The following is a 20755-nucleotide window of genomic DNA, read 5'->3' as shown; positions in this document are numbered from 1 at the left end:
TCCTAGCTTTGTATTTTCGGGGAAAATTTCGTACATGAGCATTTGCTGCTTTGCGGGAATATGAAGCCAGTTCTGTAGTGAAATTTAAAAACTCTGCCTTGAGAATCAAAAATTATCTCAATTGCTCTTGATTCCCCAACCCTAAACATTTATTGGAAATCGATGCATTGTTCTGGGCAACTGGGCATAAGGTTTTCCAGGAATGCAGCTTCTGATGTTCCCACAGACCTTAAAACCCTCTGCTTTCCTCCGTGCTCTCAGTAATTTGTGCTTGAGCCCAATCTCAAAGTACAGGCTTGCTTTCAGCTGTCACCTGCTGCGTTAGTCAATCTGAAATAATTTGTAAGCATCTGATTCCTAGAGGTTTAAATATACCTACAACTATCATGATTCTGGATTTTAGAGCAGCAGAGAGAAGATCAGCTGCTATTGTGGTCTCTAACATCTACTTTTTTGCAGAAATGTATGGGATTTCACTCTATGCAGCTCTCTTTGAGTGGTAAGCAGCAATCATCTGCCATCACAGGATTTAAGTAGGTGGAATTCTGCATAATACAAAAGCACTTTGCAATATTCCTGGCTCGCTACAATTTATCAAATGTTAAATGCAAGCTCAGAATTAATATATACGTGTATATAAATACATATAGCATGTAAATACATACTAAAGAGATCAGAGTTAATAGGAGAGGAACAGGAAATAGCGTTTACAGGTGGAGGCTTTCCATCATTTTCTGTCCCAGTTTTATCTCCAAAGGCCATTGCTAGCGACTATGTCACGAGATCTGGTGGATTTCTGCATGTGCCCCAGGATCTCACGTGATGGCCCCATGGCTTCCCAGTTCATGAAGCTCTGCTCCACAACTTCTGAACCCTCTGGGCCCTACAGGTTACATTGGGTTTTGCTCAAGGCGCCAAACCATAAAATGTTTTACTTTCAGCTTTAGAAAACAGTACTGATATGAAAACCGGAGCAAAAAGGTAAAAGAAATCAACAAGATTTTGTGATCCAAAAGAGGATCACAAAAGCACAAAGAAACCCTTCCATGACGTAAGTAAAAGTTTACAGAGGCTCTGCTACTTCTATTTCTCTACCAGAAATGGCCACTCGTGGTGCAGTCAGAGCTGAACTAGCTCTGTGTGGGTGAGCCAAAGCCTGGAAATCACACAGCAGCACCCACTCAGAGCCAAGCATCAGTCCACAGGTGCATAAAGAGCTGCTAACTCCACCTCCTGACCCAAGCTGTGAGTCTGTGTGAACTCGCTGTGAATCTCTATGACCTTGGAAATCGCAAACCCACGGTCCCGGAGACGCGCCAGCAGCGAGGCATTAACAATGCTGTCTGCTCCACAGGAGCTGAAAGATGGATGGGCATCCCTGATGGCAGAATTGGGCCCAGCAAATGAGCAAAGATTCTTAGAGCAACACCTCGAGTGACACAAATTATGTTATAAAATTGATCACTTCCTTACACATGGCAGAACGCTTCCAGGGCACTCAACATCTTATTCCATTAAGCCATGATAAATGACACCATATTTCCACATCAGTCTGAGCACTTCTTTTAAATCTGCTTGTTCAAATATTTGGTTACTTATTCCCCCCTCTCTCTGTAAGACAGCAAGAACAGATTTTTTCTTTTCCAACACTGTATGCCCTAATGGGTGCCATTACTGCAAGACCATCACCTAAGAATTTTATTTCTTTACAGAATTCCTCATCTTAAGAGCAAGCAAAAGTTCAAGAGAATCACTAAAAACCTTCTGGTGTGCATTCTGTCTGCATGCACTCAGTAACTTGAAAAAAAATGGACTCAGATATACAGGAAAACCACAGAGCAAATGATGGAAAAAAGTCCCAAAACAATAACTCTCCTATTGCTAGCTTGAAGAAGATCACCTGGAACAGTGTTAAGATGGAAACCTGTGGAGTAGGAACAAAATTGTTTCAAGCAGATCACTACAGCTCGAGGTGGCTTGGGAAGGTTCATAAATTGATAAGCACCACCAAAGGATCGTAAGGCTCCACATCAATTGTATAAAGATTACAACAGAGCCACTCTCTGCAGTCATTCTGAAAAGGTTATGGGTTTCACAGGTGTGCACTGTCAGTTCTGATTAAGCTTAAACTAAACCAGTTATCTATAATGTTGGATTGGAAGGAGTTTTATAGCTGAACGCAAGCTAAATCAAGTTCAGGATACACATCTGTGGAAAAACACAGAGGGCCAAAGTTCACAGTCCTGACACAGGCAAAAAAAAAATCCATGCCTCCAAACTCAGGAGGAGATTTGCCTCTAAAAGATCCATCAGTCTGGCTATTGTCCTGTGTTCTGTCTCAGAAAGAAAAGTTATTCTGTCACAGCTTTGGGTTTTCCTTCCCTCCTCAACTTACTCAAAATGCCGACTGCTTTAAGATCATTGCCTACTTTCATTTCTAAATTTCCTAGATTTTACCATTTATCTGAACATACATGAAATAATTTATACACCTATGCTTTTCACTACACAGGATATAAACCAAAGTAGCAACAATCCATAATGCAATTTTTCATCCTTGCAACTAGGAATGTTTCCAAAAACAACAGTTCACATCAGAGGTTCCCAGAGCTATGCAAGAAGAATGTGGGTGAAATTCTGCACCCAAAAAACACTGTTAACAACTCAATCGATTTCACAGTGCCAGGATTCCACTCAAAAAGTAAAGAAATTAAAAATGCATTCTTAATAGTTGACACTAATTGCAAAAGGTAGATTTTATTTCCAAAAATACTTCTCATTAATGCTGCACTTTAAAGTGCTTCTATTGACTCATAGATGGCAGGAGCAAGAAAAAGTATCTGCTTCTGCAACATCATTATTTCCTTTGCATGCAATTATTTACTTGCCAAACAATGCTAGCGACAAATCACAGCAGACTCTGGAGTCATCTACACCAGCAGATTTTTAACCCAAGGTAAAAATAAACAGAAACATCTGTAAAGTAATCTTGCAGAAAGCTACGTTTATTAACAAATACATTTTCTAATAAAACGCCATCTGCAAGCAACCCTCAGCTTCCACTTGATATAAATAGGCCTTTTACTGTTTTCAGATGCAGTTCCCAGAAAATTATTCCAAGCTCTGCTGCAAAACACATCAGTCTTTGTTGCTGCCTGGAATGTTAATAAATAACATCAAGTTTTTAAATAGTCAAACAAATTATTGGCTTGAAACAATCATTCCAATAGAAAAAGCTGACCTTTTGCAATAAAGTGGTTTAAGAATGCATCACTGCTCATTCCTAGGATAAAAATATTACCAAGCAGGGAAATACTTTTGGGAAAACAGAAAGCTATGTAAAACCCATCTTGCAATTCTGCTTATATGTACACTGTACACCTACCTTCCAAAGGTTACTGGTTTAGAAAAACTCAGACTGGGAGAAAAAAAAATATACAGACTATAAATAGCTCAATCCGTATCCTCATTATACATTTGTGCTTGGAATGGACACGAATATGAACCAACTAAAATGTTCCTCACAGGACTACTGTTCTGACCAGCAATACAAAATTCAACAGCTTAAACTGTTGGTTGCAGAGTTTGGGACTGAAGCCCGGTATTAAGAGCTCTTCAAAATGCATAAAAGCTTCAATGGGACACATTTTCATAAGCATTATTCACAACTTAAGTCACATTAATTCCAATAAAAAGAAAAAATGGAATTTAGCAAACTCTGCAAATAAACTCCCTACTGGCAGGACTGTTTAGTACCACGGAAATGTGAACACTGCCATTTTTCCTTAGAGTTTGAAACAGCAATCTGTCTATCAAACTACCTACTAACTGAAAATTCAAGAGTGAAAATTGCAGATGAACTGAGATATTAGAGTTCCCTGTCCAGAACTGGTATAGCTGGTATACATATATTACACCCAACAGAGACCTAGCCTTTTAATATTAATCATAAACAAGAAATTGTATTCCAAATAGTATTCCAAACTGTGTTTTAAAAACTACATTAAATATTGCTACTGGGACTATCACAACAAGCTGCACATTCTAGGAAAAATAATGTTTTACGCTGTAATTCCAGTAAATGCAACTGCATATTTCCGGAGGAAAAAATATTTAGTGAATGTAATACTCAAGCAGTACCAGAGAGAAGTTATTTTAAACCACTTACTTCACTAACAGGAGGAATGTTGAGCTTTGGTACTTTGTTCTTCGAACTAGGCGTGTTCACTTTTCCTTCCAGCAGCGTTCCAAAGGACTGATTTCCATATCCACTCTCAATTTCTACCGGGGGTTTCAGTTCAGGTGAGTCATTGGGTACCTGGTCCTGGCCGTCCATGGGCCTGACATAAGCCGTAGGCTTTTGCTGGACCATGCTGTTTTTACAGTGGAGTCCTGGTGGGAAATTCTGAGTCGAGAGACCATTGTTCGCAGTTAACAAAGAAGTGGAAGGAAGCGGAGATCCAGGACCATGGCCCACGAACTCAGGCTCTGTGGGTGACTTCGAGTGACTGTTCTCTTTGTAAGCGTGCTCTCCGGGCGCTGGCTTTGCGTGAGCGTGCCTCCTCGAATGAGAAGATGCTGCCATAGCGTTTGCCTCCTCAGTTCCCCCACTTTTATGCTGCTCGCTCTGGCAGTTATAGAGATCTTCATACCTGCCCTGGGACTGGTCATGAGAAGAGCTGTGCTTTGTCCGACTCTGCTGACCACTGGATTGGCTTGGCTGGGCCCCACTGGAGTTGTGACCACTGCGTGACCAGTCTGTCCTTGACTTCCTGCTGCTCTGGTGGCCGTGCAGCAAAGTAGGATTGGATGACAATGAAGAAGGAGGAGGCATCGATGTTGATGAGTTGCCGCTGATCTGATGAGATGGGATCATCCTGTTCCTCGGTTCTGGGAAAAAGCTCTGCTCATTTTTTTCAATGGGTGTCTGTGGGACAGAATTCTTTGGGATTCCTACAAGGTGGCTCTGGTTGGAGTGGTTGGTTAACAGATCCTTCATCTCATCATAATTTCCCAATGTGTTCTGGACACGGTTTGCAAGGGCGTCGCCTTTATTTGTCTAAAATATTAAAAAAAAAAAAAAAAGAAAAAAGAAGGAAAGCGTGAGTAAATTCCTGATTTACAAGTTACTGCTCAGAATAGTTGTCTTAGAAGATGGCAAATGTTAGCTGTTTAATGGTGTCATGCTGACATTTAATTAAATTTCAATTACTTTTTGCATATGTTATGTAAGAAAAACCGATCAATAACTGTGTTCAAAGAATCTCTTGAAACAGGCTTGCATCAGTAACACTTGTCTACTGCTTCCCATTTTCTTAAATATGCTCTCAGAGAAGTGTTTAAATTGCATCAGTTATGGATGTTAGGCGCAAAATAAGCTGGGTTTATGTCAGAGACGTCGGGTTTGTACATTTCACATCGTGCAAAACACGAACGCACAATTACTGGCTACTGAGCATTTGAATTGTAATCACACAGTTGATATAAGTGTGTTATTGCTCTCTCAGCCCCTTGACCCACAGTCCTGCAATAAATAGAAGCTGGGTAGTCTGTAATAGCATCAAACTCTTCATTCCAGTTTAACTTCAATTGCTTTTTCATAGAAAGTACAGTTTGACCTGAAGTATCTACCATATGAATCCAGAGAAGAAAAAGCTTCTACCACGTGCTACGGTAGGTTCAACTAAAAGATCATTCTAAAATATTTTCTCATAGAACATAAACAGACATGACTGCCACATTCTTAAGCATCAGGATTCTTCCGCTGTCTGCAGGCTGGTTGTATTTCTTAATCCTGCTTCTTTTTGATTTCCAGTAATTATTAAATAAATACTGACTCATCTTTGTTTCACTGCTATTATACTTTTCCTTTTGAAGCATGAAATTTCTTCTTTCCTTTTCCCTTTCACTTGTAAAAAGCTGGACAAATAAGCTGGAAGCTATAATTAATACACAGCTGATTTCCCCTCTCTTCCTGCTCTAACTCACCCTACAGGGATGCAAAGCAGCAGCCTTCCTACTGACCTTTCTGTTCCATTGAAGTGACCAGCAGAGAACTAAAACATCTTTACTCCCCATGCTCATGGCTTTTTCAAGACTCAAAGGATAAAAACAAAGCCAAACTACAGTTCCTGTTCAAGCAGATGGCTCACTTCTACAGTCTGGAATTAAATGACAAAGTTATGTCATGATACAGCCAACTCTACTTCTCTTTCGAGAGTTTTTTTTCACTCAATAAAACAAGTAGTGCCACAGTCCAATGGCCAGGCCATAAAGATGGGGAAAATCAGCATTAGGAGCTAGTGCTTGGTTAGAGAGTGTCACAGCTCTTTGGTGAGGGATCCTACTATGCCCCTGATCCCATTCTCCTCAAGTATTAAAGAGGGGTTTGAGTGATGAAAAACATTCATGCGTGGATTTCTCCTGAAATATCTACCTCTATTAGCCACTGCTGAACTAGTCAGAGGATGAGAAGAGTACTGAATGTGCCATAAAAAAATGTTAAAAAAAAGAAGATAATAAATGCAAATTTCCTTTTGCTCATTCTCGGGGATTGTAACATATATTAGCACTGCACTGAGGCAGTGATTTAAAAATTAACTGTTCAACGTTGTTCCCGTCTCTACACATTTTGCCAGTGCTCCTAACTGACAGAGTTAATAATCCCAGTTGTGGAGAACCACGAATCACTTTAATTCACTAACTGAGTCCCTAGGTTGGTCATTTTAGTGGCAAAAATGATCTTCTAGCTAAGCCAAGAATAAGCTCTTTGTGTAAGAGCAGTCTCCTTCAAGTGAGCTGCACAATGAGCTGTTTGGGCAGCAGCCAAAACCAGGCTTTCTCTGTTCAACCCCCAAATTTAAAACAAGGAGATTCCATTGTGCTTAAGGGCCCAGCAGGAATTATGATTGGAAGTCTAAACACTTACATACTTGTTCTGTTTCCTCCTTGCCCAAACACTTTAACTCCTTTTGGGACAGAACATGGGAAATAACATTGTCAAAAAAAAAAGCCTGAGCACCAACCTTCACCTCTGTGGTTCAGCTACACTTCCAGGGAGCATTGAGCTGACTTTCCAGAAAGGACAGGTTAAAAAAATAATAATAAAAAAAAGGTACTGACAAGGTACTGTGAGTGTAACACTTCAACATCCCAGCACACTAAATGGCTCTTGTCTAGATCCTCACAGAGAAAATGCTTCAACTTGAAAGTAGATCTTTTCAGTAATTTTATGCTGGAGGTACTAATTCTTTCCATGTATTTTCTTTTACATGTCACATGATGATAAACATAACTTTGCTTGATATTAACTCTATTTTATGCCTAATGCTCACGTCCTGGGGATAAAAGACATTGTATAAATGTTAGGTATTATTATTATTATTCATAGCCTTTTACAGGGAATGTTAATAAAAATATATTTACTGAAAACCATGGAGATTAAATTGTTTTAAACATCCTCAGTGTATTTTAAGTACACTAAAGCTCATATCCAATGGTTACTGAAGTCAGTGGAAGGATAATTACTCTCTTCAGTGGCCTTTGGACGAGACTGCAATGCAAAAAACCATTATTAATGGTAATTTGGCTCACACTTAAATAAAATTAGAGCACACACAACTAAGATCAGACTTGGGCATCACATCACAATCTGAACAAGCTCAGGAATGTAGCGCACTGTTCTATCTGCATTTAAGACATCAGGCACAACATTCATGTTTTTACTTTATTTCCACAACCGATACAGGGCTCTCACAAAAAGCACGGGATTCTTGACAAGCCCAGATAGCAGCAAGAGAAAAACAAAATCCAGTCATAATTTCTGCTTGCTCTTTGTTACTTCCAGACTGGGGACAATTTCTACCCTCATATGCTGGATAATTGGCTGATTTCTTGGAGAAAACCTCTGTACATCTTATTTTTTGAACAGCATGCTGCATCACAATTTTGTTGCTATCAAGGAAATGCTGCATTTTGAGCATTCCAAGGCATAAATTATATGCCTGGTTTATGACTCATGGCTAGCAGCATTCCCCCTCATTCTAGGCTTCTGTTAATTTAGGAAATGTACATCTTCCTGCATTTGCTTCTATTTCTTTCAAAAGCTATCTGTAATAGAATCCTACTGGAAGACTGATTTGCTCGCTGGCTATTGCATTATAGTTTTACAAAGAAAAGAACTAATGTGCTCAAACTTATAGGCCACATTTACCAGCGTTTTGTGAAAATTTGTGTGAAACTTGAGGTTTCACAATTCATTCACTTCCTTACGCCTCATAGTTAAACTAACCTCCAAAGATTAGAAGCTGAGATCTTTTTTTTTTATGCTGAGCTTGAAAAGCATGGAGGGGCTTTACGTGAAAAAGATAAATGATTCAATGGAAATGCTGCCCATTGGGTTCTCTTTCTCACGCTGAACTCTTCTGAGGCAATTCCTTTGAAAAGTAACAAAAATACTCCTACTGTTTTCTTTTAAAATACTCATCTCTGAGTGATTCAAAACACGAAAAGGTATCAACAATTCAGCAGTAAAATTACAGCTCCTCTCAGGAAAACTCTGACATTGCTTTTTCAAATGTCTGTGGCTGCTACACTGCAGGTCCTTCTCTGATCCCTTCTGCAAAATCAGGCATGAGCAGCTTGCACCAGGGTTTGGAGGCAGGACCTGAAACCCACTTGCATTAAAGAGCCACACAACCCTAACTGCCTGACCTTCCCAAAATATTGCTGGATGTTCACCACGTTGTCAAAGGTGTTGTTTGCCTACATGAGGCAGTGGAGCTTCAAAAGGGGACATGTATCATTTAAAAAGCATGGAAAAACGTATTTTATACGCCCACGGAAATATGTATCTCTTTTCATCTAAGTGCACACATACATAAACGACAAAGAATCAATGTAGAAACACGCATTTGTCCAAAACTATAACGAACACCTACGTTTTATCTGACAGAGGGAAAGAAAGAGGCTGTAACAGCTAGAGCAGAGAGATGAGAGATGAAGGCAGATGCTCCACACATCTCATGACACACAATGGCAGCAGGCTCCAAGAGAAAATCTGAGCTCCTTTCTCTGTGCAACTTTTAATATCTCTCAATTTCTTAGTGCAGCCTTAAAACAGCTGCCAGTTGTTCAGTCTTTAAAACTTCACAAACAGCAGTGGTGGTATGCCCTACCCTGACAGTCTCTGCTCTGGATACCGCTGAAGCAAACGAGGAAGGAATGATAAACAAGGAAGGACATTAGGTCTGGCAATAAGAGAAAGAAAAAGAGATGTTTCATGTTGCTTCATGTTTCCTGTGACCTGCTGCTCCCACTTCTCTTTGTCACTGTGGTGCCCATGTTAGCTCCCACCCCCAGATCTCTCAGAAATGTCCCAGCTGTGCTGATGCTCAGCAGCAGAGCCAGCCCAGAGAGGATGTGCCCATCCACAACACTTTGCTGGGCACTGCTTTATCTCCCCCTGCTCCCACTGAGTGTGACCAGAAGAGACATGTGCAGCTTCTCGTGTGCACCAAGGCCTTGAGTCTCATGAACACAGAAACATCTGGTCGTCTCAAAATAGAGAAGGAATCCAAACTGCACGTGCAGGATATTTGTTCTCACGTCAGGGTCTCTTCATTTTGTTTTAGAATAAATGCAAACAAAACCCTCTGAATTTAATTTTGCACTTACTTAAGAATAAAAGTCACTACATATCCACTAAGAGTTAGATTCGGCTTTTATTAGTGCCTAGGAAACTCTACTGTGGCTGGGTTTTAGCACTGCAGAACTTAAAAAGGAAACAGTGATCTCCACTTTATCCCTTTTTTTTCTCCTAGTGTAAAGCAAAGGCAAGACCTAGCTTTCCAATTTAGTTTTGCCTCTATCTGTTGTTTCAGATTTAAGACTGATTTAGTTACTAAGCATTTAACTCCTTTTACATGCAATTTCCTCTCAATTTTTATGTTTCAAAATTTATAATTATAATGTTTTTTCAGGGCAGTATTGTATTATATTTTGCTTATTCACACATAGTGTACAAACTTCTCTGCCAAGTAGGTGAAAAGCAACTAAAAAATAAATAAATAGATAGATAGATAGATAGATAGCCCAGAAAGACCACCAGGGTAATTTTTGGCTTTTCACTCATTCAGTTTTTGAAAAGAAACCACATGCTCTGTGTATGCCTGGTGCAAATACACACACACTAAATAGATCTAAAATCAGATATTGTCACTCTTATTATACATACAATAGATATTGGGGGTGTAGGATTCTAGTTCTTGCCAGAAAATTTTGCAGTGTTTTGCATCCTGGTCTGCCTCCTGAAATCCAGATGACCACTTACATTAGCTTGATGGAATTATCCATGCAATATTTACAATAATATTGAGCAGCTACGTGGACTAGTAATGCTCCATAGGCTGATTTCAACAAATCTGTCATGGGTAAGGGACCTCTCAGCCTCAGGTAAGGAAGGAATCTTTACCCCTGAGGGTCACCTGGGGTGCAGTGCAGCTGCACTTTGGGGAGAGATCAAACTGGGCTCATCCTGGTGGCAATATTTACAGGGGAAAGCAGCTGGCTGCCCATCAATGGAAAAGACAAGAGAGGTGTCTTCACTTCAGCTCTGGTATCTTGTTCTGTGCTTTGGTTATCTTCCACTTCAGGGTTTCAGAACCACCTTTTGAAATATTTGTTGAGACACCTTCACTCCCCTGAACACGAGCCAGGGGCTTTCCAGCTGGCAAGTTGATGCCAAGGAAGAAAGGCCTGCTGCTCCTCAGCCAGCCTGAACCAAAGTACAGCCAGGAGTGCATCCATCACCCTTCTGTGGTCTATAATTATTAGACACCATTTGATAATAATGGCAGCCTTTTCTCCTCCTTTTTGGGTGATTTTCAAAGAGCCCTCATCCTCCCTTACAGCTGCTAACAATGTAAAAGGGAGAGATGAAGTGGTGGCCCTTCAATGGATGTCACTGATTGGGAGGAGAAAGAGATATGGAAATTGACATTCTGATGAATTCTTTAGGGAATGTCTCACTGAAAATCAAAGCAGCAGAAATCATAAAGGGGGACATCCCTTGGTGATGAAAATCTCAGGCAGCAAAGCTCCTCAGAGAGAATAAAACTTGTAACAAAAGTTCCTTTCATACCCTTGTTATGCTCCCCAAAGATTCAGTCTCCCAAAAGACTCCTTTGGATGGTTATGATTGCAGAAAAAAGATTATGGGCTCATGAAAAGAGTAATAAAGTGCTGGAATGGTCTGCCAGGGGAGGTGGTGGAGTCGCCACCCCTGGATGTGTTTAAAAAAAGACTGGATGTGGCACTGGGTGCCGCGGTTTAGTTGAGGTGTTAGGGCTGGGTTGGACTGGATTGTCTTGAAGATCTCTTCCAACCTAGTGATTCTGTGATTATTTATAGAGTGGACATTGGTTTTAACAACTCTCGGATATATTTTCTTCCTAAAAATTTAAGAACTTAGTGGTAGTTTTGTAGGTACAAACCCACTTGTAGAAATACCAGCTGCACATACCGGTACTGCAGGACTTTGCTGTGTGGTAAGAGGAAGAAATCTTGAACTGGACTGTGACCAAAACTCCTGATTCTGCCAGTGCAACCTGGGCAGCACATTCAGTTTGCTCTGCTGCCATGTCCTGATTTGGATAATCAGCATATTCAAGAGTGTAAGTACCAAAGTGGATGCAATAACTTCCGTTTCTTACAGGTGATGAGAAGCTTTATTTATATTTGCGTAAGACATTCTAAAAATGCAAAATGTAACAATGTAACTTACCTTGTAGGGTTCCCCAAAGAGGTTAAAACCTGAAGCAAAGAGATCTTCATCCTGCTGGACCTCCTGGTTTCTTCTCTCCCATTCCTTCCTCTTAAGTGCACTCCGGTCTTGCTCATAGTGACTGGAGAAAGACAAAAATGACAACACATTATTTTCCCCCGATTTTGTTACATGTTTCTTACTAGCAGTAATAGCAACAAAACATCAGAAACAATGCAACTCCTGAGGACAATTCTGGAAGAAACAGCCCCCGAATCATTTTCCCAAATTTAAATCTGGAATCGTAAAGCTACGCAAAATTGGGCAGTAGTGCAGTCAGTGCAATTCTAAAATGGAAAGTGTTTCAACGAAACAATGAAAATATTGTTTACGAATTAACAGAGCATTGTGCAGAAGAATAAAATACATTTTGACATCCTTGTACTGTAAACACATGTGCATCTACACACACGTGTGCCCACAAAGAACGGGCTTGTGCAGGGAAAGCAAGTGTGAAGGCAAGGAAGCACAGCAACATCTACAAATCCATTACGCCAAACATCCATCCCAAGGCTGCAGCTGAGCCTCGTGTGATTTAGACCACCTAATTCCGTCCCACTTCCTGTTAAAATTTATGTATGGCTTCATTGGAGATGTCAAGGAGGGGTTAAGAAGTGTTTTGTAGGAGCAGGCTGCTGGAAGAGATTTTAGGATGGCTGATCCCAGTATCAGGCAATTCTCCATGCAAACACAGGAAAGGATCTAGCACCTGGGTGTAGCAATGGTGAGTGGCACTTATCTGTGTGTCAGCTCGCTTTGTGCACCTGCCACCTCGATGACAGGCTGAGAGACCACGTTTCACTTCTCCCCTCAATAACACTGAAGTACTTTGGTCTCTTGGCTCTGCAAACTACCTCCTGCTCCTCTGAGGGAAGGGATATAATTAAAACCCTCAAGAAGAGGGGGGAAATAGCAAAGGAAAGAGGAAAGGGAAAGATGCCTACTTCAACTTGCACTGACAACCTCTCATGCAACAAGCATCAAGGGACACTTCTGTGCTTTCAGCCCGCATTTGATTTGTTACCAGGCTTTTTGGCTCTGCTTTGTGTCAGTCAATTAGCTCCCGAATTCCAGATGACAATTTGAACAGCAGATTCTGTGCACAGCCCGATGTTATCTGCAGCAAGCACAATCTCCCAGGTAGACCCTGGTGCACACATGCACACACAGCCCGCGTGTACAGATGCTTACACACAAACACACAAATTCCAGCTGTAACAAAGAACAGTTAATTCTCCTGTCTCTGCCGAGAATGAATTAAATCTCCACAGAGCTCCGCTGCACTTGGAAGATAACCAAATATCTACAACTTTTGCCTTTTTAGCTCAGCATGATGTTGTATTGAAAGCTTCACACCGAGAGATATAATGAGGAATGAACTGCACAGTGATGAGGCTTTAACAGTGTATAAAGTCACTGATTTCTGAGTGAAACCACAATTACTAATTTGAAGCACCAGCTAATTAAAACCACAGCTATGTATTTAGCCTCTTGTTATACCTACTGCAGTTTATAATTATGAGGACCTCTTTATCTACTCAATTAAAGTTCTTATGATTCAGGCAGGTTGTGTTTGAACCTGCAAGCCCTGTGGAGAGCACAGGGAAGCATATGTCTGTTGCCTGATGCCTTACTTATACACTTGTTTTTGTACAGGCAAGGAAAGAAAAAGAAAGAAAGACATGCCACAATCTGATTTCTAAATAAAAAATATGAATTAATAATCAGTTTAAGCAATTCAAGACCACTCAGACTTGGCTTGAATAAGGCTTGATTATGGCTTGTAAACTGAATGCAAAGCCACCTACATAGGCTGAGCTGAATGATTTCCATCCGCATTTTCCTTCTACAAATTAGAGCCATGTTTTGTTGTATTTAATTTAATTGTTTATAACACCTCCTGATGCACTAATACCAAGAGCAAGCTCCAGAACACTGTTATAATCAATGCTGTATTTTTGCAGAAGGTGTAGTACTGTTTGCTGGTTTCCTGAGAGAGACAGAAGGGAAATTCTCGCAAGGACAGTCACTTTACTATTCTACACATGACCACATTGCTAACATAACAGGCTAAATCACAAGAAACCCGTTCACTGAAAGGTGAAGGGGGGAATGAGTATCCCTTCCTTTCGTATCCTAAATCAAGATTATAATCCACAAATAGGGGAGAAAGTGAATGCAAGCTGTTTCCCAAACTGGTACCCAAAGATGAGGCCAAGGCTGATTCCATCCCTGCCCACAGCTTTGCTGGAGTAGAGGGTGGGGTTAACCCAGAAATAATCCAGCCCAGGAGCTGCAGAAACACACTATTATTTATCCCTCTCATGGGGGATCTTGCCAGAGATTTCTCTGGCAGTTTGACCCACAGACTGTGTGACTCTTCAGCAAGATCAGGTCACGGTGAAGTTAAAGTCTCACTGATGTAGTCTAAGCAAGATTTTCTATCCTGCATAAGCAATGTTTGCTATGGAAGCACTCCCATCCCAGGACTGCCAGCACTCACTTCAGAAGGAATTATTCATGAAAGTTAGAGCTGCATTTTACAGCTTCCCAATGGCTTCCTCAGCCTGGGGTTTCAGGGTGAAACACTGGGCACATTCCAATCAAACAGTCTGGCCACTGAACACAGAGATCAGAGAGTGCAGCACACAACACACCTCACCCTTCATGGGAGGCTACAGCATTTCGTTATCTGAAAGCCAGCTCAGGTCACAAGCATGCAAAGTATTCAGGAAAGCAAGTGAGGCATTATGCCATATCCTATCTGAGAAAAAACAGCAAAGACCCTAAGACTATTAAGATATGCTTTATGACACATTACAAAACCACAAATTCAAAACCTATGAAAACAGCGCTGACGTAATTCAAAGCGGCATAATCGCTTTAAGAGACATTAACTTAAGCTAACACAGTGTTTAGAACGTTAACATTAAAAGTTTGAAAACACAGCATTTTCCAACACAACACAGTGAAGTATTTGTCTTTTATTGTGTTTATTTCAGGCACCCAAGAGGTGAGTACAAAGGCACATCTCCAGCCCTAGACCCCAACAACGTTTACTGACTACAAAACTCTGAGAATCCACGTCACAACACAAGCAAAACCCTGAGGAAATTGTTACCTCTGCCTCAATCCAAACCTCACTCTCATATATTCTCTTGTGAAGAAAAAAAAAGAAAAAAAAAAAGAAAAAAAAAAAAAGAAAAAAAAATTAAAGCTATATTTTGAATTTTCTACTGGCAGAATCTCATGGCAGCCTGAAGTATCTATGCAAAAGGAAGTGGTTGCTCATCCTGTCAGGTCCATTACTCGGTTTATTTCTCTGCAAATGTACTTTTGCTATGAGAATGCTTGACACGGCGCTGACTGTGGCTACGGGAAGTCAAATATTGTAAGATCAGACAGAGATTAGGATAACAACTTATTTGGGTTCCGTGAGATTCAAAGAGGGATGCTGATTAGATCTTAAGGCTGCAGTGCACTGAGAACCTAATGGGAGGCTCTCCAGAAATTCTTAATGCGGCCACAATGCAATCTCTGGGACTTATGTTTAATTTTTAGCTTAACTAATGTTCTGTGAAATACAGATATGTGATTAGTGGTGAAGGTGTCAGTGAAAACTATAGTCAGATACTGTGGGGAACATCAGAGTTCAGTCTGTCTCACTAGTATGAGAAATACTTCATGACTCCTCTAAAGCCAGGAGAGCAGGATATCACAATACAGACTTTTGTAAACATTTTACAAAAAGAGATATAGAAGAAAACAGCTGTGGGCCACAATATTCACTACACCCAAGAGGGCAGTTCCCTAGACACAACGACTACATGACAACGCAGTTTAAATATGTGAGCTCTATTGTTTTGTTACCACTTTTTAGATCAATAATTGAATTTTAATGGGGAAGCCTGTACATAAATCTGAGAAGATCAGGAATGGTGAGCAGTAAGAACCACACACCAACCTACAAATTACCAGAGTGTGCTGGATATGGCAGAAAGAGCAGCAACTACAACTGGGATGTTGTTCTGTTAACATTGGGGCGGGCTGCAAATGCATTTTGAACACCAGCATATCGAAACATTGAACGCTTTGCAAGCAGAGCAGCACAGATCCATTTGCCATCCTCCTCAGCTACGGGCACCCTAAGGGACAGAGGGTGAGCTGGTGCCCTGTGACAGGCCAGGTGCTCAGCCTGGCGAGCCGCAGGGTGTCAGCAAGGACAGCCGAGCTGCACCTTCACCCCCTCCGCAGCCCTCGATGGGGACAACCCAGCCCCTGGAGAACAGAGAGGAGGAGGAGGTGGCTGAGGCAGAAGGAGGTTAAATCAAGGCAAAAGATAACAGACACGCACACACGGTTTTGGACTGGAAGCTAAAAATGTGGATCTGGTGATAAGAGATGAAAGTCAGATGAGCGCTGGCTACAAAAAGGAGAACGAGAAGGAGAATAGAATTTGGGGCACTGGAAAGTGCAGCGCAGTCATCTGTGGTGAAAGTGAGAGGATGGGGTGCAAAAGATCTGCAGGAAAAAGAAAAAAAGAAAACCCTTTCAGGACAGACTACAACAAAGTAAGAGGTTATAGGGAAGAGTTAAAGGAAAGCTGATGAAATGAGACCAACAGCTAAAGGCTGAGCCCTAGCGTTTGGGGTTTATTTTCAAAGTTGTGCTAACTAAAGCCACAGAAGTCTCCCAAAGCACAGAAGACTAGAAAACAGCCTGAAAGACTGGAGAAGCAGCAGAAGAAAGAAGTCAGAGCAGACAAGTTTGAAGGAGTAGGCTCTGTGATACTGAGAAAAAAGCAGAAGAGAGAAAAATGATCAAACACCTCTTGTTGCAGACAAACCATGAATGAGAACAGAACTCTGTTGATTCAGTCAAAACAACAAGAGCCCAATAGGGAAAGAATCAATAAAAAAGCAGGAGCAGAGAGGCTTTATAGCAGTGACAGATTACATCCACGAGAATAAATGAATGACATTCAAAAAAGCCAGCATTTATCCACAATTTAAGGAAGGAAGTAGTTGCTGTTCTCAATAACACGTCTCAATTCACAGAAACGCACACTACATCAAATCAAACATTTCCCTGTACTAGTTCCAACCTCCCCCCCTTAAAATATCAGCTATGCCTACATGATGAAAGAAGTCCTCAAACTGAAATGTTTGTAATTTGTGGAAGCAAGAAATAAACACAAGCTTCTAAACTAAGCCACGGTGGATATAAAATGATACGAATTTGAGAACTGAAAGTCCTTTCCCAAGGTTGTTGCTTCATAGTTTTTACTCTGCCCACAAGTACTCAGGAAGTGGGAGAAGTAAACTCGGAAACTGGGCTTCCTTAAAAATTAACTCATACGCCTGCACAAGGTATTAAACATCCCAAAATCAAAACCCACGCTTGAGTATGTTTAACTCACAGGAGAAATCCAGCTCAGGTCAATGAGGGTGCTTCAAACATTCTTGCTTTTCCACACCTGCGCAATTCTTCTTCAATGGGACTTAAAAATGTAAGGCAAAAAGCATTTCACCTGGCAATCAAACTAGGTGAAACACTACTTCTAATGAATACGCTACTAAGGGGATTCACCTCTACATAACTCCAGGTTTATCTCACCATAACTCCACTGATTTTATGTAAAAGCAGCTCTGTACAAAGGAAGAAAAACTGCCTTCCTTCCCCTGTGCAGATTCTCCCAGTATAAACACTGGTAATTTAATGCATTTATTCCAAAGGAAAAAAAGAAAGGGAAAAAAAAAGAAAAAGCAGCCTCGGGTCTTAAATTTCATCTCGGGTCATAAAATGTATTAAGCAAATGAGAGGAATCTCAAAATCTGATAATTTAGGCAGAAATATGGCCAGCTTAACATATCTTCCCTGCTGATCTGAAGTCTTTGTTTCACTAATGATAAACAATATAAGCACTACCACACTTAAAATAGCAAAATTCTTCTTCCTCTGTTTATTACCACTGAGCTTACATCCTTGTCCTGGTAACTTTCCTACTTGACAAAGACAAATCAAGCCATTGCAAGAATAGCTTTACAAGTTCTTAGTGTCTTTCATATTTAATGTTTACTTTAATGTTGCCTTCCTTTTCATAGCATGAAGAGTTACTGAGAGTATCTAGCACAGAACAGATCTATCACCGCACTTCAAGATAAATGATTTATTTTAAAATATAGAATATTCTGTCTTTGATGTTCAACAGTTCTGCAGAGAAACACTTGAGATGGTCACTGGTTATCTATCCACACGAGCTAAATCTCTTCACAATTTGCACTAAAAACAATGCCATTCCTGCAGCAGATTTAATAACAAATCCAGAAGATTAAAGCCTCCAAAGAAAATAACGCCCAAGAGACCCCTGGGTGAATTATGGAAATATGAGCGAAGGGTTTGGCTGGTATTTGTCATATTCCTCATGCTCTTTAGTTATTCCCACGCATACCAAGCACCTAGAAAATGTCATTTTTACCTCAGTTTTTTCCCATTTTTAGTACTATGCAGCCCCAAACCTTTCCTGAACGTGAATTTGGAAGGAACGATTTTGGGGGAATGGATGGCAGAGATAAGCCCCTGAATAGTAAGCATATAAAGAACAGATGAGGTTTCAAAGGGGAGCATTTATTGTTTCCTGTATCATAGCACATTGTCTTTCAATATGATTAGTTATCAGTCTGAGTTATCAAAAACTGGGATGAAATAAAGCGCTTACGCAGTTATGCTTCATTGATGTCAGCTAGGGGAGCATGAAAATCTCCATGAAGTTGGGTAATTGATGTGTAAATCAGAGCTCAATCACTCTGTAATAGAAATGGTCCCACTGAAAGTATGGTTGTTGAACGGTATTGCAGAGGGGTGAGGAAGAAAAGAGAAACAGAGTCAAGACTTATTTATTAGAAAATAGAATAACTGGCAATTTACACAATTTTCTCTTCAAGGGAGAAGCGCTGTCAGAGACATTTAAATGCAAGCTGCAGATCACTGTATTTGGGTACCCTTATTCGGCAATAATTAACTGCTTCTGTTTTATTAAAATGCTTGGGGACACTGTTATGGATATTTAAAAAGCAAATTAAATGAACATGTTCATCCTTTGAAAGGCAACACGTGTAAATGACATCAGCAATCGTAATTTGCTTAACAATGTGTGTTCAAGGTATGTTTTGGAGTCCTATTACAGCCTTCTTGTCAGTTCAAATCTGCAGTACTAGAAACAAAAGCACAACTGAAAGAAAAGAGGGGGCAAAAAGGAGCCTAAAGAGAAAAATAGTTATAACCACATCTTCAGAAGGACATAAAAGACAGTCATTAAAACATCAGTCACATAAAACAGCTTTCCAACATGTGGTATTTCTAAGAGTAAACACCTGATTCATAAAGAAAAGAGCTAAGACACCATTATGGGGTTATTTTTGTTGTCATTTTTTTTTCTTTAAATAAATGAATGCGCATTAAGGTGTCGATACCAACTTCTCAGAAACAACTGGAGCCCAGTATTCCAGTTACGACTTGCAATAAACCACTGAAAAACCCTAACAAACTTACATAAATGTGAAATTAAAGAGCATTTTTGGCATCAAATGAATTACGTTCAGGACCCTAGAGCTGGAGTAAGAAGCTTTATTAGATGGATAATGCGCTGTGACTCTAAGGGGACTGATTACTACGAGGGGGTTCAATAGGAAAGGAGGTTCAACCTTAACTCTCCATTTCATCGCCTGAGTTTAACAGAATATAACGTATTTCTAAATGGTTTTGGGGTTGGGATTTTGTTGTTCTTAGTTTTTGAGGGGGTTTTGTTGGGGGTTTTTTTTTTGGTCGGGTTTTTTTGTGTGTGTTTTGTTTGTGGTTTTTTTGTTTGTTTATCTGTGGGTTTTTTTCCTTTGTTTGTTTTGGGGTATTTTGGTTGGTTGGGGGTTTTGGTTTGTTTTTTTTTTGTTTGTTTTAATTTTGATCTGTCCTGGGATTTGGCGCTTCTACAAAATTCACTGAAGGCAACGAAGCCATGAAACCTGTGCAAAAACATGTACTTGCTTCAGAAACACCTCGTAATGCCTTCCTCAGTGCCATCATACTTCACATGCCCATCAGCACCAGCACTCTGTGCACTAATGCACTAAGGGTGAATATAAGTTGTGTTTAGTTGCATGCTGTGCGTTATTCTTCATACACATTAATAGCAAACGTGGCACAGTACTGCTACAAAGAGTGCATTTTACATATATTACTCCCAAGACATAACACTAATTTGAATCAATAAAAACCTTCTGACAGTGCTTGTTACAGCCTGCTTTTCCTTCACCTGAACACCTCAAATTGTGAACCATTCCTTGGAAATGTCCATTTATTTTTGTACACGTACCATTTTCAAAGCTACAATGCATTTTAAAGTACAGAAGCTCAAAATCTTTAACTTATCACTTAATGTGTACAGATTGAATTCTCACACCTGAGCCAAAAAACATTTTACCTTTATCTTTTCTCATGATTATAATATTTTTTTTTTTTTTTTAAATACTACCACTCAAAACCTCCTGGGGACCTGTAGGATGAATCCTTAAAAATGAATGTGTTTGTATTTGCTTGAGACTTTGGCAATGATCTGCAAGAGATGGCAGAAAAAAATCTTGTCTTTTAAAAAACTCACAAGTCAATCACTGATTAACACAACCCTTGGGTACAGATGAATCAGCAGAATCAACTGCTTGGGTGTTTTATTGCAGAAATGCTTCTGTGTGCTCCTGCAGCTCTAATAAATGCATTCATTTACTAACAGGCACCGCTGCTCCCTTGAGCATTTTCACACGCTGTGCATCTCTGTAACCACATGTTCTTGAACTTAACACGTGCTGAAGAACAGCACCACAGGAAAATTAAGAATTCAGTGGGATGACTATTTCATTCATCACTTTTAGACTGGGGGAGAAG

General features: G+C 40.2%; 1 protein-coding gene across 8 annotated transcripts in view; it reads right to left on the bottom strand.

Annotated features, from left to right (window-relative positions):
- The window catches only part of AFF2 (ALF transcription elongation factor 2), a 352651-nt gene that overhangs the window by 229935 nt on the left and 101961 nt on the right, over positions 1-20755 (bottom strand). For all 8 annotated transcript variants that reach the window (XM_040083762.2, XM_040083755.2, XM_040083759.2 and 5 more), the window contains exons 2-3: positions 11783-11903; positions 4169-5059 (exon numbers count right to left, since the gene is read on the bottom strand). In XM_040083762.2, the coding sequence (XP_039939696.1) occupies positions 4169-4999 (831 nt within the window). In that variant the 5' untranslated portion in view covers positions 5000-5059; positions 11783-11903. The remainder of the gene's footprint in view (positions 1-4168; positions 5060-11782; positions 11904-20755) is intronic.

This window comes from Hirundo rustica, chromosome 21 (assembly GCF_015227805.2).
Source record: "Hirundo rustica isolate bHirRus1 chromosome 21, bHirRus1.pri.v3, whole genome shotgun sequence".
Lineage (NCBI taxonomy): Eukaryota > Metazoa > Chordata > Aves > Passeriformes > Hirundinidae > Hirundo > Hirundo rustica.
This window is presented reverse-complemented; position numbering and strand designations above follow the sequence as displayed.